General features: G+C 34.4%; 2 protein-coding genes across 2 annotated transcripts in view; one reads left to right on the top strand and one right to left on the bottom strand.

Annotated features, from left to right (window-relative positions):
- mrpl13 (mitochondrial ribosomal protein L13) overlaps nucleotides 1-1,404 on the bottom strand; it is a 42,236-nt gene extending 40,832 nt beyond the window's left edge. The window contains exon 1 of the mRNA XM_056476169.1: nucleotides 1,316-1,404. Within this exon, the coding sequence (XP_056332144.1) occupies nucleotides 1,316-1,342 (27 nt within the window). The 5' untranslated portion in view covers nucleotides 1,343-1,404. The remainder of the gene's footprint in view (nucleotides 1-1,315) is intronic.
- A 254-nt stretch (nucleotides 1,405-1,658) lies between these two features.
- Nucleotides 1,659-24,668, top strand: part of mtbp (MDM2 binding protein) — a 46,757-nt gene continuing 23,747 nt past the window's right edge. Inside the window, exons 1-12 of the mRNA XM_056475419.1 lie at nucleotides 1,659-1,809; nucleotides 1,907-1,987; nucleotides 2,740-2,813; nucleotides 3,803-3,945; nucleotides 4,138-4,196; nucleotides 5,506-5,647; nucleotides 6,262-6,376; nucleotides 8,958-9,080; nucleotides 12,825-12,919; nucleotides 17,681-17,747; nucleotides 17,910-18,027; nucleotides 20,468-20,638. Coding sequence (XP_056331394.1) covers nucleotides 1,746-1,809; nucleotides 1,907-1,987; nucleotides 2,740-2,813; nucleotides 3,803-3,945; nucleotides 4,138-4,196; nucleotides 5,506-5,647; nucleotides 6,262-6,376; nucleotides 8,958-9,080; nucleotides 12,825-12,919; nucleotides 17,681-17,747; nucleotides 17,910-18,027; nucleotides 20,468-20,638 — 1,252 coding nt within the window. The 5' untranslated portion in view covers nucleotides 1,659-1,745. The remainder of the gene's footprint in view (nucleotides 1,810-1,906; nucleotides 1,988-2,739; nucleotides 2,814-3,802; nucleotides 3,946-4,137; nucleotides 4,197-5,505; nucleotides 5,648-6,261; nucleotides 6,377-8,957; nucleotides 9,081-12,824; nucleotides 12,920-17,680; nucleotides 17,748-17,909; nucleotides 18,028-20,467; nucleotides 20,639-24,668) is intronic.

The following is a 24,668-nucleotide window of genomic DNA, read 5'->3' as shown; positions in this document are numbered from 1 at the left end:
AACCATAATAGAGTGAATTTTATTTATTTATCTGCATGTGTTTTTGAGGCCTGTGATTATATGAGTATTTTAAGAGTTTAAAGCATTTTATTAGTGCATAAAGAAGTTTAATGAAAAAAAAATGTATTGACTTACTTACATGATGAAGACTATGATGTGTTACTTTATATTTGATTATTCAATTTCTGTATCAAATACTGCTAGACTCTCTCCAGAAAACCATAAAGCAGTTTATTTTACTTTAACATTTGCTCTATTGTGTTTATTTATGACTGTAGTTTGTTTATTATATGTATATAATAAAATATATAAAAGAAGCTATTTATATTTCTATCGACTACAAAATCATCCTAATCAATCTAAAGTAATGACGTTGCAAATAGAGCTATTAAGGATTGAGGTAAAGTTAGTTTTATACTCGCACATTCGTTCAGTGACAACTTGTGACATGCTCCCTATATTGTTTACCGTTATACTTTGAATATTCTGTCTGTAATCACATACAAGTATTTCTTGTAAACAAAATAAACACAATTTATTTGACTGTGAACATCTTTGCACTTGGATAGCCATTGGCTGCTAATGTGATTTCACTATTTAGAATTTGCAAACAATACTTTTCTAAAAAATTATATTATTAAGAAGAAAATGTGAATGTGTGAATATAAAACCAACTTTACATCATAATATCTATCGCAGAGAAGAAAGAAAAATATCTCAAATATTTCTAGTATCATGCAACCCTAATTCAAAGATTTTTTTTCCCCCAAAGTTTACCATTCGTACCATGGTAAACAATGTAGGTAACGTTATCGTCACAAGTTGTCACTGAACGAATGTGCGAATATAAAACCCTTTTTTTTACCTCAATAAACTTTTTCCTTGGAAACAACAACAAATACAACAAGAAATAAATATCATAATAACAAACGTAGTGTTATTACATAAATAGTATGATTATTAACGTTAGTAGTATTATTATATTAACAATATTACATTAACAGTACAGTATTGTCCCTTTAATCTGTCACCTGTCAGCTATACATTAACGTTACCTTTCCTATTTTACCTAATTGTCTGTAACTTATTCAATAATTTCAGCATTAATTAACGGCACAGATGTTTAATTTACGAATTTACTCTGATATTCATGCAGATATTGAAAGACGTCATAAAAATACATCATTTTTGACCAATTCGTTTGTTTAGCACACGCTAAACAGAAACACACGCGCGTATGCATGATACGCATTTAAGCACTGACCGACATCGTAGTACCTTTATAAATAGCATGTCAGTTAGTAAAATATATTACCTGGGCTGATCTTGAAAAACTAGACATTTTCTACAAGCATTTGAGAAATTTGACCTCAATGTGGCTATAATGGTCCAGCAGCCATCTACTTCCCCAACCCAAAGACTAAATAAGGTTCCTCTTTAATAGTTATGAAGACAGATTTTAGTTTGAATACATTTATACACTATATGATTCCATAATAAAACAACAACAAACGTACAGCTGTAGAATGTATAATTTAATTCAGGTCCATTATCATGTATTGCTATTTTTTAGCATATTTAGTCGGTTCCTACCGACTGTATATTTTGGTTGCGCGCACGTCATCTCGCGTCATATTTGAACGTCCGTATTGGTCGTAAACGCGCGTTAATTTGTTTTGTACAGCAGTCTGTGTGGTGTTTTAAAAACTCAATATTATTTTACATGAATTAAGCAGCAGAGCGCTATGGATAGATACGTGTTAGCTGTTATAATCAACCTAGAGGCGAAGAAAGACAGCTCCTTCAACGGTAAGATGCGTTATTATTATTAATGTCAGAATTGCTTGCATAAAGTTCTGCTTCACTCTCTGTTGCTGTTTTGACATGTATTTGTTTTATTTTATAGGGGTTGATGAAACCAGAAAAGTGTTTAATAACCTCAAAAAGATTTCTGACTCGAATTTAACACGTATCCCTCCGTTTCCAGGTAACTTGGGAGATTCATCATTTACTCACTGCTCACTAACTTGTATGGGACAATCTAACGTTACCAGAAACGTACATTATCTGTACCTGAAATAAAAACATAAATGCAGTGAAAAAAAAGTATTTCATACAAAAGTGTCTAAAATGTACTGATGATTGATTTCTGCGAGTTGTAATGTAAAGGAATATGTCATTCATTTGATTCTCAGATTTTAGTTTTTTATTAAAAACTCTTAACAAATGTGCAAAACCCTGTCATTGTCCTCAGCCGAATGGAATCTACAGCTTTAATAGTTTTGTTATGCTTAAAACTGTTATTTGCAAAATAAGAAATAGCCAGGTTTAAGTTGTTATCATTCACATCAATTGATTAAAAACATGAAATTATAAATAAATTCTACAAATAATTACCACAAATATATAATACGAATACATTTACAATTGTCACCATGTTTCGGTTCGTCCTGTCACATACATTTGCATTCAATTTAACATAAAACTCACGCAATACACCTTTAAGGCTAATTGACACAAAATAAGTGATCTCATTTGATATAGAAGCTGACAGTGATCAAGGATGCGATCTATCATTGAATTGTATGATTTCTTCGAGGACAGCAAGCTTAAGTCAGACCCTGTCACGTTTTTTATAAGTGCAAATGTATGTTTCTGGTAGTATGTCCCAAATGCTTTTACTTGTTTTAGTGTGTAGCTTGATTTTTGTGTTTGTTTTTCTCTGTTTTATTTGTATAGCCTGCTCTCTGAGTGGTAGTCCTGCTTCTCAGAGATGGTACTTTGCTATTCAAGCCAGTTATGGTGTAACACAGGTAATAAACTCACATCTTTGGGTCTTGTTTAGTGTGCTGTCATATTAGATTAATCAAAAAAGAAATAAATCCAATAATAATATATAAACCATGTTAATATTAAGTGAATATAAAATTAAATATCTAACTAAAAATAGATTTTAAAAGGTGCTTCAGCCATACAGTATTATGTTTTTACAACTGGGTTCAGGGACGGAAGAAATTCTGGGATGTATATGAATGAGTTTACAAATATAATATATTTATGTTAATAGGAAAATAAGGTTAAATGTAAAGTGGAATAGCTTACTAAAGGTATACGAATAAAGTATATAAATTAAATAAAGAAATATAAATTAGAATAATTTAAGTAAAATGCAAATGAATAAATCATAGCATTTTGGTAATTAAAATTAGCATAAAGAATACCAATTTAAGAATAAATAGGATATTTTTACATGAAATTAAATGAAATTACATGTTTTTTACGTGAAATTTTAGAATAAGAGTAAACATGCCAATAAATAACAAATCTGTTTAAAAAATACAATACATTAACACTGCAGTGTTTTATTTTTTTGTACTGGGATCAGGGGGCCACATTGAAATGCTATGGTGTTTGAACAGACTGATAGAAAAAAATATATAAATAAATGCATTATTATTACTGAGTAAAAGAATATTAACACATATAAAATATTACCAAATATAAATAACAATATTATACACAATTTGATTCAAATCAATAATGAAGTTAAATGTATATTAGTAAATAATAATAACTTTTAAAAAATAAATATTACATCTAAAAAATGTACTTGTGTGAGTAAGAAATAAAACAGTAGTTGAAACAAAATATTTTCCAAGTAATGTTTGAAATTAGTATAGTGTAATTTAAATTATGTATATGTATGTATGTATGTATATTGGGTCTTTATACATTGTTATACAAAATAATCTTGCCAATTTCTGTTGCTAATTTATCAACTCTCTTAATTGTGTGTTTCCAGTGGTGCAGCTCAGAGTGGGAGGAAGTGTGTTCACAGCGCAGTGACAGTGAAGAATCTGAGTTGTCTGCTCTCGACAACTGCATCTCTGCCCTTCAGGAGCAAGAGGAACAGAGCTCTCTCACAGAGAACCTGTCCCATGCAGAGTGAGAAGAGCTATAATCGATACTGTCACGTCTATATACATAATCTCTCAAACAACCTTTTAAGTTCAAATAACAATTGAACAATGTTTTTTAAAAACTTGACAGTCAAGAGTTGATCATTGTTTGTTTACATAGTACTTTTAAAATGTACTTTCTGTGTCGTTTATATCCAATGATTGTGTTGCGTTGTAGACTGTTTGAAGAGGCTGCTGAAGGTCTTCATCAATTAGCAGACAAACTTCCTCCTCCAGGTATGTTTTACGTTAATGCAGGACACGGCAGGTGAATAATAATAATAATAATAATAATAATAATAATTATTATTATTATTATTATTATTATTATTATTATTATTATTATTAATATTTAATAATTAAAGTAAGAATAAAACTTAAAAAAAATTATTTAGTCATTTTTTTTAAGTTGTTTGCGCATAAAAATAGGCGTTATTTCATTAAATATGTACTATTTTGCATACATTTCTAGTACAAAACTATATGTCGGATGAATTGGGTTTAATAAAGAGTATGAATCAGGTTCACTTGCTAGATTTAAAGGTTTTTATATACAGTGTATTTTAGAAATAGTTTTATTACTACATACTGTTACTACTACACTGATAAAAGGTTTTTGTATAAGAACTTGTATGTATATAATCAGGCAAATTATGAATGACAACAGGGTGTCCGCGAGGTCTTAAAGTTTTAAAATCACTGAAAAATTGTGTTTTAGCTCTTAAATAATTTTAAACCGGTCTTAATTGTCCTATGTCCTAGTAAAGCTGCCCAATCTGGCCAACACCCAATCACCTATAATCCATCTCAAAACCTCTTATTTTATATTTAAGTGTTTTATTGCAAAGAGATACAATTCACAGCAGCCGTTAGACATTTTTACAGCAAATTCTCCAAATTAAATTCTCTAATCAGGGAAAGAAAACTAAAGCAACACATCCCTTTACACAATCTTCCATCAATACAAAAACTATTTACAGAAGTAACCGGGCCATTCGAAAATATTCTTTGTGTTTAGTCTAAAATTTAATTCATAATGGTCTTAAAAGGGTCTTAAAGTCTTAAATTTGATTTGAAGAAACCTGCAGAAACCCTGGACTATCTTTCTGTGAAAACGTTCAGACTATAGAAATGCGCAGGAGAAAAAAAATTAAATAATTCAGCTTTTAAAATATATTTTGTAACTGAAAAAAAAAATCGATGGAATGTGACAAAAGAAACCCTTTACAATGTGTTTTCTTTACATTAAACTGGAAAAAAACACATTTAACAACTAACTGAAACACACACACACAACATTTAACAACAAAACAAGAAAAAAACATCCAAACTTAAAGATGGATTAAAAAAAGTTGTGTCTTTTGGGGGTCTGCAGTGACTAGCCTTCAATGATTAATAAAGACATTTTAATGCTATCGATAATTTCAGTACACTATTTTAAAGATTTGAGAATGTATGGTTGCAACAACATCTATCTGTCATAATGCTGCTGCTGTTTGATGTGTTTTTGATGAGCTTTTCCTGTAATGTTTGTGTCGGATTGCAGGGAAGTCTTTGCTGGATGTGATTGTGCTGTGCGTGGATGAGGAGGTGAAGTTAAAGGATATGTTGCCTGTGATTGGCTCTTTGAAGCACATGAGGGTGTGGCATTCTGCACAGATGATCATGGTCACTGAACACAGTGCTGGGTAAAATATTAATATTACTTCAGTAATATCACTGTTGTTTTATTTTCCAAACAATAGACTTGTCCTTGAAGGCATTTTTAAACCCTTTATTTAACCAGAAAAGACTTTACAGACTTTACAGGACAAACTACAAATTAATAACACTAAACAATTGCTAATTATTGAATTGAAATGATCCAAACCATTTTTTGTAATTTCAACTTGATTTTTGGAAATCACCAAGCGATCCACAAGCAAAGACACAACTCCCCCGCCCCTCGCCTCGGTGTCTTGTGATTCCCTGGGGGTCCCGATCTCCACTTTGTGAACCACTGGTCTATAACACGCTCTCAACTGTTCGTTTTTTTACTTTTTGAGAGAAGTAAAATTTACATATGTGGTTTTGACAACCAGAGGCATAATTAGACCTGTCCAGTGTCTCAGACCACCTCCTGAAGTGGTTGGAGAAATTAGATTTATATGTGTCTCGAGTGTGTTTTGGAGGGCATTTACACTTATTGTTTTCACGTTATCCAATCAGAAAAAAAATACATGGAGTAAACGGGTATAAAAAGCTCCATGAAGATTTTTTCCTTCTGTATAATGATGATGTTTCTCGTTTCTGCTCTGTAAAGGTGGCAGAAAGCAGCGATGTATCTGGACGCTCGTTTGTGTTCTCCATCAGTGATTGGCAGCTGTGTGGATGGGACTGAGATCTGGAGAGGAGGACTCCACATTAGAGAGAAAAAGGTAGGTTTGTGCTGTTATATAGCTCCTTTATAGGGTTGTGCAGTTAATTGAAAGACAATTGTTTCAATTTTGATTTCGGCCTCCAAAGAATATGAAAATTAAAATACAGTATATGAGATAAAATTGATTATTGTAAAGAGAGAAATTCAGCGATTTTGATTTTTGCCTTATTTTTGAAATATCTATCTATCTATCTATCTATCTATCTATCTATCTATCTATCTATCTATCTATCTATCTATCTATCTATCTATTCATCCATCCATCCATCCATCATCTATTCATGGATGGATGGATATGTTAGCAACGACAAAAATCATAATCACTGTCAGTTTTGTCAGTGTTGTAATAATTTTTTTTTTATCAAAAGTTTAAAAACTTTTATATTATATACCAGTGATTTAATAGTGATATTACTTGTCTTAAATAGTGATGTATAAGGATGTTCCGATCAATCGGCCAGAGATTGGTATCGGCCGATTATCACATTTAATGACTCGATCGGTACTAGCTCATCTGGCCGATCTCATTAAACGATCGCAAGTAGAGTAAGCGATCACTGCGCTCCCAACATTAGAAGCTAAAATACATACAGATGTGGTGTGAGCACTGTTTATATTTACTTTTGGCGTCTCACATGAGTGATGGTCTTTTTGTTGCAAGTGCAACCTTTGTATATCCTGCTGCTATGATGCAAGCAGAGCGATTGCCCCTATCTAGTGTCCAACCGAACGATCTCTCCCGGAAGATCCCAGAGTCTCCCATATATTCATACTGGCTCCGTGACACCCGCAATTTAATTTAAAAAGAAAACCCCAAAAATTATGGCAACGATGGTGAATGGGCAGGAAAACCGATCGCAAGAAGCACAGTGATGTTCTAAGCATTACGTTTGTTAGGTTAAATGAATAGAGCAGTAATCACTGCAAATCTCTATTATTTTCTTTAAAGCTGCTTCTGACCATGACATGATCACATCTAAATTATGTAAGAGACACGTTTAAAGGATTAAATGCAGCATCCTTGATTTTTTCTCTTAGGTAAGGCCAGATTTCTAATTAAGTATCACACTTAAAGGAAAAACATGCTTAATACATTATAAAGGTTGAAGAATCAGAATCTGTGCTTGGTATCGGCTAATCACCATAACAAGGAATCGGTATTTGGTATTGGCTGCAAAAATCCTGATTGAAGCATCACTAGTGATGTGTATGTATATATTTTTTTTCTGGAAATATGTAAATACAATGCTATGACATGTACATTTTAGGGGCCAATGAAATTTCAAAATTCCTTATACCACAGCAGGGTACTAGAGTAACTGATATTAGTGACAAACAAAATTCATTCATTTTCTTTTTGGCTTAGTCCCTTTATTAATCACAGCTGAACTAACTGCCAACTTATCCAGCATATGTTTTATGCAACGGATGCCCTTCCAGCTGCAACCCAACACTGGGAAACACCCATAAGCTCTTGCATTCACACTTATACACTGCGGCCAATTTACCTTATTCAATTCACCTGTACCTGCATGTCTTTTGACTGTGGGTGAAACTGGAAAACCCGAAGGAAACTCACGCAAACACGGGGAGAACCGAATCCGAAACCGAGACTCGAATCAGCGACCTTCTTGCTGTTAGGCAATCATGCTACCCACTGCGCCACCGTGACGCTGAAAAACAGTTATGTTTTGAATAGCAAGTTATGAATTGCAATTTTTATAAATGTTTTTTATAAAAGTTAATTATTGAAAACAAAATGCTATGGAGCAAAATGACAGAAATGGAAAAATTAGCTTTTTGTGCAAGTCTCAGGTATTCAATGAACTGAAATTAATGATCAAATGTAAAATAACACAAGCATAATCTTGCAAGAACTTTTTTTTTCTTCCCAATCAATTTTTTTTTTTTTTTATGTGTATATATGCATGTTTATTTGTTCTTATTTATTTATTTTATTTTTCCCCATGGTCTGAATAAATGAAAGTAAAAAGAAACTGTAAAAATGTCTTCTGTCCAGCAGAGGGCAAACACTTGCCAGTAATGGTCTGAGAGAACTGTAACAGCTGCTGATTTGTGAAACTATAAAGACAAAGATGGAAAGATTTAGTAAGCACAGCAGATGCAAAGAAAACATTTTGATTCAGGGAAACTGAAATTTTCTCTCTGGGAAAAAAGCTTCTATACTATACGGCTGTATTTGTGTTTGCGCGCATAGTTTGGTTAAGAAAAGACAGCAAGATCACAAATTGCTAAAGATCTGAGACTCAATTGTATTCAGCCATAAATGAGCCTGATGCTAAATGAAAATCATCCAGATAATCATACAAAGATCATATGAAGATCATTCATGTTCAGAGTTTACAGTTTAGATTTTCAGTTCAGTCAGTTTGAATCGTGTTGCTGTTGTTTTTTTCTTATTTTTATTTATTTATTGACATTTTCTTGTAATGCAAAGATTTGACACTTCTGACTAACTTCTTGTTTAGAAAGCTAGTTTCTGTCACTCATGTGTCGTAGAAACAGTAAAGTATTGTTGGCGCAGCACTTTCTGAATGGCTTTCCTGTGTTGTTTTCAGTTTGTCTCAGAGCTGAAGTTTGAGGGTTTCTGTCTGAGAGCTCAGAGGAGAAATCACTGGACTGATGCACTGTATCCGCACACAGACTCACAGAGCCACACTGATCACAAACTACAACACGAGGTGAGAAGATGCACTTGAGTCTAGATTTTTATAGATTCTGTTACGATTGTCAATTTGTTTTCTTCACACAGTTCTAAAAATGAATGTTTCAGACAAACTTTTATGCCTATATTATTCATTTTAAATCTGCTTATGTGTTCTGTCTATCTATCTATCTATCTATCTATCTATCTATCTATCTATCTATCTATCTATCTATCTATCTATCTATCTATCTATCTGTCTATCTGTCTATCTGTCTATCTGTCTATCTGTCTATCTGTCTGTCTCTGTCTGTCTGTCTGTCTGTCTGTCTGTCTGTGCATCCATCCATCCATCTAAATATCTATGCTTCCATCCATCCATGCATGCATCCATCCATCCATCCATCCAAATATCTATGCTACCGTCCGATCATCCATCCATCCATCCATGCATGCATCTATGCATGCATCCATCCGTCCGTCTGTCTGTCCATCTGTCTGTCCAGCTATCTGTCCATCCATGCCTCCATGCCTCCATCCATCCATCTATCCATCCATCTATCCATCCATCCATCCATCAATCCATCCATCCTCTTTCTTTTCTTTCTTTTTTTGTTTGTTTGTTTCTTTCTTTCTTTTTTTGTTTTCTTTTGTTTTTTGTTTTGTATGAGGCTGTTCAGTTCTGAAATACTGGCCTTTCGAAACCAGCAGAAAATAAGCTCTGTCCAAAAACTGAAAAAGTTTGGAATAACAAGGAGTATTGTCAGACAAATGAAACGTATTGTTGGTGAACTACATTTGACACTCTTTGGGTGCCATATTTGGATCTGTTGCCCTGAGTTTCTAACTGGGGGAAATAGGAATGAGATCTTAAATGAAGTTTTAAATATTTAATATCAAACAGTCCTATAGAAAATTGTTTCACAATAGGTGAAAGAGGCCCTCAAAAGTTTTATAGCGGCTGTTTCTCTCTCTCTGCATCTCTTATACTCTGTCATAAAAGTGTGGAATGTAATCGTAATGAGTTTTCCACTCCAGATTAATCACAGTGTCAGTACTAAAGCATTCAGACCCTCAAGAAGAGCCCATTTTACCTCACAATCTGTTTACACAGGGCTCATTCAGTGCATTCATACCTCTATGCAGATTAGTATCATCAATGTTTTTTTTTTTTTCTTATTTGAACTGCAGTATTTATGGACTTTATTGTTATGGGTTTGGCAATGAATATGTAAATGCTGCTCTCCTTTGTTTCGGAGTGTGTAAGACATTACCTTCCATCTGCTGCCACAGCATCTGAATGAGCGATGGTGACACGAACATCTGGATGTTTGTTCAGCTCTTCCCAGCGTATGTGAACACTAATACTGTAATTTGAATCACAATTATGGAATTTGGAGAATTTCCAACCTCTTATTTTGTAACAAGAACCGAATAATAGATGATCACCCTTAGAAGTGGATGATATGAATCGCAGTATGAGTAATTACCATCACAGGAAGAGTAGATAGAGTAGATGTTTTTTTTTTTTTAATACTTAAGCTGCTTTCTTATAATGTTTGATATCAATATAGACCATGTCAAACCGTTTTTTTTTTATTTTATCATCAATTGAATTAAAATAATGCATCAATTTTATTATTATTATTTTATTTTATTTTTTTGCCTAAGTGGTATTAAGATATATTGATTAAAAACAAACAACGCTCTGTTTTATATTTTCAGGACCTCCTATATAACAATATTGTTATTTATTTAATTTATTTATTATTATTTGTTATGATAATTTTTTTGTTTAAGTTGTTTTAAGATAAATTTGTTAAAAACAATTTTACACTGACATTGTATTTTTTTGGGGGGGGGTGTAGGTAGGGGGCTCTATATAACAATATAGTTATTTATTTCTTCGAATGATTGTTGTTGTTGTTGTTGTTGTTGTTATTATTTTGCTTTAGTGTTTTAATTACTTAAGTGTTTTTTTAAGGTATATTCATTAAAAACAAATGACAATTTTATTTAGTTTTTGGTGGGGGTATATAACAATATGGTAATTTATGAAGTTATTCAGGTTTTGCAAGGTATTGAAGTAATGTAATGTAATTCTCTAGAATGCAAAATTCTTTTACAAATGGGTCAGAAATGGAAAGGTGTTTTGAACCTCCATCAAAAGCATAAAAAAAAGGTTAATTAGGGGGCGCTCATAAATTGTCTTGCTTTTATTTTTAAGAATGTATTTCGCACAAATGTTGGCAGGCATATTTTGACCAAGAAACATTTGATGACACTAAAAGAGTCTGTTTTAAGGGTCTCGAAAGGATCACAGCACTGCTACATCACTAATTCTTATTTTAAATGTTTATGCTTTGCTGATATACTTCAAATCTTTAGGTTTTACTCCTTTGTGATCAATAAAGTTTAATCATTATAGATAAAATAAAACTGTTTAATCTTTTATACTTTTTAAGAGTTGCAAGTTAAAATAAATGACACTAAACGATGCCATGAAGAATATTTGACCCATATTTTTATTTTCAAAAGGTTTTTTTGAAAAATAAAGTAGACCATGAGTCTGGAATTAATATGCTTTCTCTGAATATAAAATCACTTTTGTCATTTTAATTTCATGCGGACACCAAAAATGGGACATCGTCTCCTGTCTTTGATACTTTATCTCATTAATTAATCTTTTAGAAAATAAGTTATTCTTTTTTAGTAAGTCAGCAGTAAACTGAGTAAATTAATAAAACTAATTTGGAAAAAAAGATGAGCCACATTTAAAGCCTTTGTAAAATAGGCAGTTGAAGTTTTTTTGCGACACATTTTGTTTTGTGTTCTTCTAAACCACAATTTTTCTTCATCACATTCACTTGTAAATTCCATAAAAGTCCTGCCTACTGTAAATATAGATACCATGGTATTAACAGTAGCAAAATCACTAGCCAACACCCTGATCTCTGCTGATAAACACGTGTGAAAATACTGATCAAACTACACAATCTGATTTGACAGGGCTTTTTCACTCTTGTAATTGTTGACATGATGTTATCATCATCATCTTTCTTTCCTATGGGATTTTCAACAGCATTCCTAAGACCTCTTAAAAATGAGCTTTGAACTAATTTCAACATGTTGCGTCGCTCTGGTCTTTTCCATGGGCCCAGAACTACTGAATAATGGAGCAGATCTCTTCAGATTGACTTCCTCTTTCTCTGCTCTGCTTCTCTTGTATAGAATCTGTAAGAGTTGATAAAGAGCTCGCAATGTTTGCCAGCTCGCTCTCAGCGTCTCGTTTTTCCAGCCCAAAAGCTCTGGTTTAGTCCTGCCTGAGCACAAAGCTGATTTTGTTTCGCCACTCAGGGGCACAAGCACCCAGCGGCCCCAAAACAGCTTTAACTGTTACTCTCCTAATGACAAATAAAGCATAAAGGGCTGTATTTGTTTCTTTTCATTTGCCAGCTGCCGTCACAGCTAGTAACACTTTAATCTGTTGGTCTCATAACCTTGTACATGGTTGAAACTGCTTGGTCATCTAATGTTTTACTTTGGCCTTTTTCTTCCCTTTCCTGGCTTTATTTTTGCTTTGAATAATTCATTACTGACTTGACAGAATGTAAAGTCACTAGCACACGCCAGCGTTATTTATTTATTTATTTTATACAGTGGCTCTACAGCTTCCATAGACACAAGATGTTAATTTTCTTTTCTCAAAGCATAAATATTTTATGCCTGTAGGTGCATATATTTGCTGGTTTTAAATGTGTATATTTATTTTGTGTTTTAGGTATTTCAGTGTTACCAGCCACTGTTGGAATTGATTCAGCTGGTGAAAGTCACTGATCTCCCAATTCTCCTCCGTTCTAGCACAGCGTTTGAACTGTATCCTTTCCAAAAGAGAAAAAAAAAGCACTAACGTCATTTCATCCATATACAGTGACAGGTTGGTCAAGGATGCAAATGTGGTTTTTCTGAGAATCTGAACAAGGTAAAGTGAATTTATGCTTTCCAGTGAGAACAAATGCTATAATACATTGTTTAAAGGTGCCATAGGAACAGATATGTGAATTACAACTTTATTCAGCATTCCCCTATAAGGTCTGTTAAAATTAAGCTTTAGTTAGTTTTAGGCAAGGGACGATAACAAGTTTCAAGGTTTACTTTTGTTTGGAAAAATCAAGGTTTTAAAAACATCAAAACTTTTCTGTTGTACCGTTCCTAAGGTATTGACCTTATTTGAAAATGTGGACCTGCGCTCGTTTTTGAAATTGTTTTAGAACTTCTTATTCAGGTGCCTATAGGAAATGACTAGGGCTGCATCCGAAATCGCATACTTCCATACTATATAGTATGCTAAAATCAGTATGTGAGCCGAGTAGTATGTCTGAACTCATAGAATTCGAAAATCAGTGTGTAAGAAGTACCCAGATGACCTACTACTTTCAGCGAGATTCTGAAGTACGCATCTGATGCATGGTACGGTATCCCATGATGCCCCAGGAGAGAATTCATGAATAGGAGTGAAGCGATGCACCTCACTCGGGTAGGTCACATGATCATGACAAAATTGTGGATGTGGTACATCTGAGTTCCATTCATACTGTATAGAATGTACTTGTCTAACAGCCAAGTAGTACATTTAAATTAAAATGCAGTACCTACTGAGTAGTTGGCAGTTTCGGATGCCTAGGAATAATAAACGGCAGAAAATGGTCAAACTACTTGCGCTACTAACAAATAGCGTGTGACTATATTATGACTACACAGACAAAGCAGAATAACACAATAAGAAAATTTCAGTTTGCAACATCAAGCAACAGAACTAGCTGTTTTTAATGTCTAAAAATGAATGGAAGTGAATGAGACTGGAAGTCTTGAGCCAAAAAGATTCAAATGTCTGCACCTGCTCATTGAATAAGGACAATATGCAAGTTGTTGTTTATTTATTTATAAAAAAACATTTTAACATGTTTTTTATGACTATTTTAATTATTTTTTAGGGCAACAGTATCTCCTGCACAAAAGGAAGATTCACATCAAAAGCTATTTGTTTAGCCCACAATTCAGCAAACATCTGAAAAACAAATCGCTTATAAACACACATTCCATAGACCTGAACAGTGCAGTGGCTTTACTTCATGTCCAAAGAAAAGAAAGATATCCAAAGATGCCCTTTCAAGTTGTAAACTTGTAAATCTGCGTTTTTGAAACTAATGAGAACAGCAGAAGTCAATGACTATTTAGCCTGACATATTTACTGTTCCAAAATATGTTCTAAAAACGTTTCTTAAAATACAATAGATTATGTTCAAGGAGACAAACATTGTTGTATTTTACTCAGACATTTAAAAACAACATGTTTTAAAGTGGCAATTACAATACCGTGATATTTTTATCCAAGATCATCATCTTGTCATAATCTTATACCGGCCCATGCCTAGTTAGTTTAACATGTATATTGTTGATTGTACAATTATATGGTATATTGTTGATTTGCATAGTTTGTTTGTAATGAGGCAACGAACACATGTAATTCTCAGTATACAAGTTTAATGCACGTTTAGGCATTGTTTCATATAACTCAACTCTTAGTGTGAATTCTCTTGAGTGAAGGAACGGCAATAAACTTAATAAAACTATTATGTTTATGCAGAGGTTTAGATTAATTCCTGCATTTTCATGTACATGTTAACTGTTTCACACATAAGATTTAAATGTTCCTGCTAACTCCACTGCATGAGTTTTTTAAAAAATGATTGTTATTTAGAATGCATCACTTTGGTTTATCAGGTTTATTACACGACAATACAGGGTTCATGGCTCATGGTTTCCGCTACATTCATTCTTTCATAGCGGGGCGCCACGTCAAAATTCATCCCGCCACGGCTACATTACAGCTTCTCATTCAAAACATTTAACTTTTTTAGTAGCGGGTGATAATCGCACCAAAACATATTAAAGGGTAAGTGAATTATAACAGCGCAAACTTTTCTGTAACCGTGCTGTGCATCATTTGTTTAAACCTTTAAGGTTACGTGCTGACTGACTGACCGATTTCCTCTGCTCTTGTACAAAACTTCTTGCACGCACCCTCAAATATAAGCCGCTTTAAGAGCGCGCAGATCTTCTTGTGCTCTCAAATAAACGCTGCTGAAGTGCCATTTAGTGCATTTATGTAGCGAGTATGTCTTCAACATTTATTAAATTTGCATTAATGCATCCTGAAGTAAAGTGAAATGGCCATAAACTCCAGCAAGATAAAGTCATTGCAAGCAAAATCATAGACCTTTATCTATAAATAAAGTATATTTATAGAAACCGTGTTCCTCCTGAAAGCTACGTCGTGTTTGCTAGCCTCATGCATCACGTACCTGTCAGTCAGTAAACAGGGGGGCTAATAATTCAGGGGGGCTAATAATTCTGACTTCAAGTGTACATGTAATATTTAGTTTCTTTTTCCCTTTTCTGCTAAAAAGAAACACAGATTTAAATGATTTAAATGTTCCTGCTAACTCCACTTCATTAGTTTTTTTTTAATATGATTGTTACTTAGAATGCATCACTTTAGCTTTCCATGGCGACGTGTTAAGTTTATCACAAGACAATACAGCCCATATGGCTTATGTACATGTAATATTTAGGTTCTTTTTCCCTTTTCTGTTAATGCTGACAAATGTTCTAATTACATATGTCTAAGAATATATATTTGGTCATTTAACCGGCATGATAGTAATCATATCGTTTAATGATGGGTGATGAGTGCAACCATGTTAATCTACACTCCAGAAGAGGTCAAGGCTGCTGGATTTACAACATGTTAATTCATCAATTGCTTCCAAAATACAGGAGAGTAAATTGCTGTTTAACTGGGAGAGGAATAAACGGAACATTCTAGTTACTTAAGCAGTGTAAATATTACACGTATAAAGAACATCGTCCAATTATGTTTATGAATAATTATTATTGCCATATCCATAGATATTAGCATGTGTTTTACAAACCATAAATGTTATGATTTGCTAGTGCTTATGTTTTTGAATGTCACTGATAAATTATCAGGACAATTACTGCACAGCTCTTTCTGTGTCTCAGTCCTTGCAGGAAATCAGATTTGAATTTTGTAGTAGATGACGTTCATTCTGAACATTCTAACCAGCCTAGGCTGATCACACCAATGCGATTGTACACATGAAAGGGTTAAACCCACATAATAAACTCTAAGTACTTCTCTGTTGGTGCCATTTGTCATGGATTGGTTTCATTTACCCTATACTTTATTCTCAACATATATAGAGCGAGCACTGACAAGAGCTGTGGAACGTCTGAGCAGAGCTCATTAATATTCACACCATACCAAATATGGGCCAAGTATGTAAGTAATAAGCATTTCTGGAGATCTTTTCTAATATGTAGGTATCAGAGTACAGTTTAACAATAACTACGTTTACATGGATATCAGTAATCAAGTTATTTACCTTAATTTGAATAAGACAATAATATGATTAAGGTGTTTACATGAGCTGCTTTTTGAATGTTCCTTTCATGATCCCGTTTTACATGTTATAGCACATAATTTGATTAACGTCACAACCCTATCCACATTTCCTCTGGAGTTTTATGTAATTTTGGGTGTTTCATTTTTAATTTTGTCAACTTTAACTGCAGTTTGGCACTTTCACTTTCATTCAGGAATATTTCATGCATGCCCCTGTGACAAATAAGATATTGGATGCGAGTATGAACTGCTGGAAGAGTGTTGTTGAAAAACAAAAATAAAAAACCTTCCGCATTTCGTGATGCAGGTGTCTGTGGTCCTTCACTGACTCGGTAGGTTCAGAGAATAGTGTCACCAGCAGTGTGTGTATGGACTATCCTGCTGCAAAATGCACTGAAAGTCCAACACGACTGTAATAGTTTAAGGTGTTTACATGTCTGTACTGCAATTTAAAAATGTGACTAAAATCTTCACACTCCACGTCTCTCCACGTCCATTTTTGTTAGGTTCGATTATGACCAATATCGGATTATTGGTGTCCATGTAATCGTAACAATTGAATCAGTACACTCTAGGGCACCTTTAAAAAACTGATATACATATTTCTGACTCGGCTAGCAGATATTTCTTAATTTTAAATCCATTTCACAGAAAACAATACATATTGTCTCGTGACATATTGCTTCCCAGGTAAAAGTGTCTTCTTTTAACAATTGTTTTTTTTTTTTTTTGCACTTTAATTAGATAGAACTGTAAATGCTATTTCAATATGTATTTATTGTATTCAAACCACTTCAGCTTATGATTGTTTTTCTTCTAAATAGATTCTGAAGGAAAGATAGGTACACCACTGCATTGTCAAACATTGAAGTGTTGCTAAAAGAATTCATTGTATGCTTCCTATAAATTTACATTTAGAGAACATGTTAACATATTGTGTTCCTTTCAGGTTGTTGAATTATTGTTGCTGATAAAAAAAAAAACATATTCTAGCAGTAATACATTTACTAATTTTCTGTCAATGTCATGCAGTGAACTGTGCTCTTAGAGCTAATGATTGTTGAGATGGCATGTTCCTCATTTATATTGTAAACTGCTTTGTCATTTTTCCTCTGTGTTTGGTTTCACACCTTGACGTGCTTCTGTAGTGGATTGGTTTCCAAATCTGTCAAAGCCAAGCTTCTCTTGGATCAACTGTGCACACTGCGTGGAGAGGTAAGCCAGCCCAACACGATCGTCACCAATTATTGTCTTCAGGCCACATATGTATACTGATATTTAGCCAAAGCTGTCAAAGTCCTCTTGAGATTGTTGGTTGGGAATTGATTCCATTCCTGAACACTTGGGTAACAATGACAGAAAGTGTTTCTGTTGCAGGTGGGAGCTTTGTTTTCTCTGTCTTGTGTGATAAGCACTGAGACTTTCCCAGCAGCTTCCCAGCTCAGCTCTTGCAAATGGAGAGACTTCATGTCCAAACGCCCCAAGGATGTACCTGGTATGAACAGCATTTAACACTAACCTCCTGGAGTATACCAAAAACTGCCAGTGTTTGAAAGAACAATTACAGATTGTACTGTATTGATGCAGAAAAAATATAAATTATGCCACTATATTTGCAAAGTATTTGTCTAGGTTCATGCTTTTGAGGAATTGCATTTAATGTTTCTGTTACTTGTTTTGAATCTATAAATCACTATTGTGACTGACAGTGTTCTCAAGGGTCACGGAATTTTAAACTGCCTATTTCAGACATTGAAATGTATTTATTTATTTACTTATTCACTTATTTGGTTATTTATTGTTCATGAAATGTCAGGGATTTTTGCTTGTCACTTTAATTTCTAATTTGCATTTTTTTGTGAAATATGGTATAGACAAAACAAAAATCAGTTCAACAGCATAATCGTGTATATAAAAAAGAAAATCAAACACTGAGGGTCTAAAAATCTTTTTGTATGAGGAACTACATTCTTTCGCCCATTCATTTACATCTGTTGCTGACGTTAGAACAGCAGAAACCATTGCTAATTCACCAACATCACTTTAGAGCTAGGATTTGGATGACTTTGTAGCATAATGTCTAAAGTGATGACAAAATCTGCTATTATTATTTTTTTTTTGCTCACATTTTAAGATTATAAGCAAGAACGGCATGAAATGGCATCAGTCTACAGAGATTTCCTAGTATTTTTTCTGTTGCAATCAGGAGATCACCATAATTAACCCCAAAAAAGCCAAAGCAACGCAAACACCACCAGATATGTGTTTGTGATGAGGAAAAACGCTTAACACATGCAGGAATTTCTTCTTACTGAACTAGTCTGCAGTAATGAAAACGGGAGACTCATTAGAAACAAACAGATGGCCAACCAAAAAGTAACTCGGGGTAATGCAAAGAGTGGCCAATACAAAATACACCCATTCCTCATATGCGAGTCTCATATACAATATAGTCTCAATACACACAATACAAGTATATGGTATAAATACAGCACTATAACATACAAAAGAGAGAGAGATCAACTTAGAATGTCATTTACCAGTTTTATAATGATTTGATCAGCTGTAGTTAGAAAAAAAATTCTCTGTTTTTCTTTTCTAAGAGCTTATTATGTGGTCTATGTCGCCATCTTGTGGATAAACGATGTCAACCATCTTTCCTCTACTCAATGACAGGCTAATGGCCGCCGATGCACTGTCTCTTAGAAATTATAAATATTTTAAAATAGGCACTATCCTTATAAATAAACGGCATAGTTGCAACTGCATTCTCGCCTAAAAAAGCCTCAAAACTAAATTATGTTGTCCAACAGCAGCAGTATCTGTCAAACTGTAGAGTGTCCTCTGCTTGTTGCTGTTTGTGGGCGGCGTAATACAAAAGGGTGAAGGGTGAAGAGGCTGGACGTGGGCTGTTATTTGCAGATTATTGTAGGGAAATCAGCCAATCAGATTCGAGAACAGACAGAACTGTTTTATAAATATAAATATAGTGTTGTTGTACTGTCTGGTTCTCAAATCTGATTGGCTGATAGCCATGCGTTATTCTGCAATAACAGCACTCGTGTATATATCATATTTTGATAAATAAAATATATGCTTATTGTTATTTTCAGCTTCATTTTATTGCTTTAATTCACAATCACTAGCTGGCCATCACTTAAAGGAATAGTTCGTCCACAAATTAACATGTATTTACTATTTGCTTTCCCTCAAGTTATTACACACCTTTGTGACTTTCATTATTCTGTTAAAACACTGTGTAGTACAATTTGACCTGCTGGTGCTTATATAGGTATAATTCAATTCACCTTTATTTGTATAGCGCTTATACAATGTAAATTGTGTCAAAGCAGCTTCACATAAAAGGTAAAAAAATAGGGAGGTTTACAAACACACATTTGGCTTTTAGGTGAACAATTAGCTAATCCATTAAATTTAGTTTTGGTAATCTTTGCTCAGTCTGATTTTTTTGCTTCTGCTCTGGAAAAGCAGGTCAGAGAAGGCTTGGTCAGATAATCTTAGCCACGCCCCTCCAACCGTTAGTTTGCTGTGAGTGAAATATGAGAGGAGGAGTGCAATTATCATACCCCGCCCCTACTCAATATTCAGTTTCAGTTGGAAATACATTATCATACTGAAATAAAATTCTACAGCAACGTTTTGCCTCTCACCGGCTTTTAAGAAATGTTAACAGAGGATTGTAAAAAAAAAAAAAACATTCTTTTATTGAAAATCTGTTATAAAACCAGCCGAGTGAACATGACCCATAATTCTTCTACTGTTAAAAAATTGGCCTCATACTTTCTTCTGAAGGTTGTTAAAATGTATAATTGTGCCATGCACATTTAATAAGTTGCGCATTGTTAAATTATACACTGTCATACTACTTTTCCCTGTGTATTTGCAAGCGTACTATTAACTCGTCCTGATTTCAGTGCCTGATGTGGAGGTAAAAGGTGAGAGGGGGCGCTACCTGTTCTTGGTTCAGGGGGCAGAATCGGGAGGCTGCACAGCGCGAATGATCCACACAGCCAATCAGATCAATGGAGCAGCTGCCCTATCAACACTCAATGCACTCATCAGGGAAAAAGCTTCATCTTCCTCAGGTATGATCACCAATCATTTACATTCCCAGCAATAGTGTGCAACAGTACGCCTAGAGCATAGTTATAAATCAGTGTGTACTGTCAGATCGAGACCATTAATATGGTTCTTCTGAAGTAAGTTGGACCCCGTGGCATTCAAGATCTACATTTATTAGAATCAAATTAAACCCATACAATAGTCTCATTCGTCACAGCAGCTGCAAAAGACATCTGGATGTCACAAAGATGACACTGAAGAAACTTTTTGCTTGAAAGAGACCAGAACTGCACAGTTCTGAAGTTCATAAATGTACATATCACTAATAATATTAATATATTATTGAAAATAGGGAAGATGATTTAAGTGACTTTGAACGTGGCATGGTTGTTGGTTCCAGATGGGCTGCTCTGAGTATTTCATAAACTGTTGATCTACTGGGATTTTCGCTCACTACCATCTCCAGGGTTTACAGAGAACAGTCCAAAAAAGAGAAAATATCCAGTGAGTGGCAGTTTTGTGGGCGCAAATGCCTTGTTGATGCCAGAGGTCAGAGGAGAATGGCCAGATTGGTTCGAGCTGATAGAAAGGCAACAGTAACTCAAATAACCACTTGTTACAACCAAGGTATGCAGAAAAGCATTTCTGAATGCACAACATGTTGAACCTTGAGGTGGGTGGCCTACAGCAGCAGAAGACCACACCGGGTGGCTCTCCTGTCTACTATAGGATTACACAATTAAATACATATTTTGCAAACTACAGAAAACGAGGCAACAATTTTATTCACACTTACATGTTATGTAGGAAAGAAAAACACAGGATCTGGAGGAAGAAGAAACTGTTCCATACAAACAGTAACAGTTACTGACAAAGACCCATATATTAGTAGTCTTTGCTGCTCCTTCCTTTAATAACAAACATCCGGCGATGCAGGGTAGAGTATTCAATCAATCAATCATCAGACAAATGACAGGAACAAACACAGTTCATGGTTGGCTATACTGTGATGGTGTTGTAAAAAAAAAAGAACTTTAACCCTTTATTCCCCACAGCCGCATGTCAGGCCATCTCTCAGTGAATGTAATCATCGCGTCATGATCAATCTCATGATCCCTCACACTCCACTAGTGTCTGAAGGGAAAGGCACGTTCACGTTTAACCAGATTCAGCAGGTCATATTTGGTATTGTTTCGTGTCTATGTCGATACGAACTGGCAAAATATCCAGACGAACGACAAATCATTTAAACAACTCTGAGTTGAATCTTTTATTTTAAAAAGTCTATATTTTTAAATAAGCTGCATCTTCAGATTTAACCCTCAGCTGGATGTTTTCATTCACTTAGAGCTGTCATTTTCCAAAACCCATAATAGGGGCTCTTTAAATCTAGTACCTGATTTGTCTACTTTGTCCATTACTGCATACATTTACGAACAGTGGTCCTTGGTTTGCTATGAATTTCTGCTTGACATCGCACATCATAGTATTTCAGATGCATAGACTGTGATGTTGATGCTGAAATAATATATTGTGCAGCCCTAATTGAAAGCGCTGAATTGAAAATAACAAAGACCCAGACTTGGTATTCCATATACTGTAGATGCAAACAAATAAACAAGCATGCTCTTGTCAAAAACAACAGTTTGGCACTTAAAAGTTCACCAGGGCTCCTAGTTTTATCTCCGTCACAACTGAAAAACAATTGTGATATAAAATGTGGAACATGAAAAGGATGTAGGCCTTATGCAAATGTATTTATTCCTTTCTCAAAGTATAATGGTTTTAAAGCCTCTCACTTTTCGCTGTTTCTCATAGATTTTCTCATTGGTTAACATTTATTTGTAACTCGCTTAATCAGGTGGTTTGTGGTTCACTGCTACTCTTATTAGCTCTTTGTACAGAGAGAGTGGCTCCATTTAAGCCCACTGCAGGAGACTTTTGTCAGGGTAAATTGCTGCTCATGAGATCAGAGGATGCGTGGGTTTGCTCAAAGGGTCCTGTGGAGCTCAGAAGGTTGTGCCAGATCTATAATTCAACTGGGCTTGATAACTGAAGACCACAGACCTCAGGCGAGTGGTTATTTGTTATGCCCAACTCTGCATCAATAGTTTGGCACCATCTACTTATTCTATAAATGATGGCCAAAACAGGAAAAGAAATGGATGTTCTGCTCATACAAGGGCTTTTCTGAGAAAGTGCATTGTAACGAGCGCTCCCAGGATCCCCTGAGGTGTGCTCTCCCTCTAAATGCATTCTGAAGAGGTGCTTGGTACCTGTGTAGTTTCTATAAGCAGCTTGCCACAAGCCAGCCAGATTAAAATATCATTAGGGCTTTTTTGTCATATTTTACTTTCATAATGACGAATTTGTTTAAAGAAAAATCCTAGATTGTATGTTTTAGAGGTAGCTAATTCATAATTTGCACCCTTTTTCTGTCATTTATATCCATTTAGGCACATAGCCAAACACACAGATTTTCAAAGCATAAATCCTTCTTGGTTAGATGTATATGCTTTCTCACTTTAAAAAGTTATGATTTATAACAATGTTTTGTTTTAAAACATAATTGCATATACGTTATGTTTTAATCCCCTCATATAGTGGTTTTCAATATGGGTTTTTATGTTGTTTTTCTTGTTCTGCTTTTCTCTTTTATTTCAGCTGGAAAAACAATATGAAAACAAAACCCAGTTCTTTCTTTGTTTCTTCTAGAAAAACTAATTGGTGCAAAACATTCAAAGCACATGTTGAAAAAAAAATATGGTAGGGCGCATACTATTCTAGTGACAAATTTTCTGTTGACCCAAGTGTACACTTAAAAGTGAAGTATAGAATATGTATAATATAAATAAAGTGATAAATATAAATATGTTCAGAATATATGTTCCTTTCTGTTTACTTTTGAGTAGGGTTGGGATTTGAATGTCTCTTGAACATGCATACTAACATAAATATTTAGTTAATCATTCCTCATAGTCACACATTCTGTTAGGATGTATAAATGATGTCAGTGAATGAGAATTAACTTGCACTAGGTCATAGTTCCAGCAAAATTCAAAGTTCCATGCATACAAACCCTGCATGTGTAGGCTGCATAGCTCGATGCAGACGAATGATGTGCCAAACTTTCACATAAATTAAGTCTACTGTTTTTTTTTTGTTTGTTTGTTTGTGGCATTCTGCTGCAACTAATGGCATTTAACAAATGCTATAGATGTTTGACTTTTTGCACATATTGACACGAATCTGGGAATATTCTCAATAGAACTTTGAATTGATAAATAATATCAGAATTCATACTTTTTTATAATATACCCAATTCTATATTTAAGAGTAATCTCAGAGCCATATGTTTAGTCCATTAGTGCACAGACATTAAAACATTATTTCATCCAAGAATGAAAATTATGTTATTATTACTTCTCTTCATGTTGTTGCAATCCCCCGAGAGCTTCATTTTTATCTTCAGGACACAAAATATATTAGATGAAATCTGGGAGCTCTCAAACTTACATAGACAGCAAGGGTCATGAGATGTTCAGTTGAAGTCAAAATTATTAGCCCTCCTGTAAAATTTTTATTTTAAAACTATTTCCCAAGTGGTGACGCGGTGGCTCAGTGATTAGCACTGTCACCTCTCACAGCAAGAAGGTCGCTGGTTCAAGCCCCAGCTGGATCAGTTGGCATTTCTGTGTGGAGTTTGCATGTTCTCCCTGTGCTGGCGTGTGTTTTCTCCAGGTGCTCCGGTTTCTTCCACAGTTCAAAAACATGCAGTATGGGTGAATTGAATAAACTAAATTGGCTATAGTGTATGAGTGTGTGTGTGTATGGGTGTTTCCCAGTACTGGGTTGCAGCTGGAAGGCCATCCTTGATGAATAAAGGGACTAAGCCAAAGGAAAATGAATGAATGAATGAATGTATTTACCAAGTGCCGTTTAACAGAGAGATTTTTTTTAACACCTTTTTAAACATTCTAGCTAATTTCAAATTACATATTTCTGTTGCCTTTGCCATGATGAAATTACATGATATTCTACTAATTATTTAGC

This window comes from Danio aesculapii, chromosome 16 (genome assembly GCF_903798145.1).
Source record: "Danio aesculapii chromosome 16, fDanAes4.1, whole genome shotgun sequence".
NCBI classification, from domain to species: domain Eukaryota; kingdom Metazoa; phylum Chordata; class Actinopteri; order Cypriniformes; family Danionidae; genus Danio; species Danio aesculapii.
Note: the sequence above shows the minus strand (reverse complement) of the source record. Positions and strands in the feature narration are given on the sequence as shown.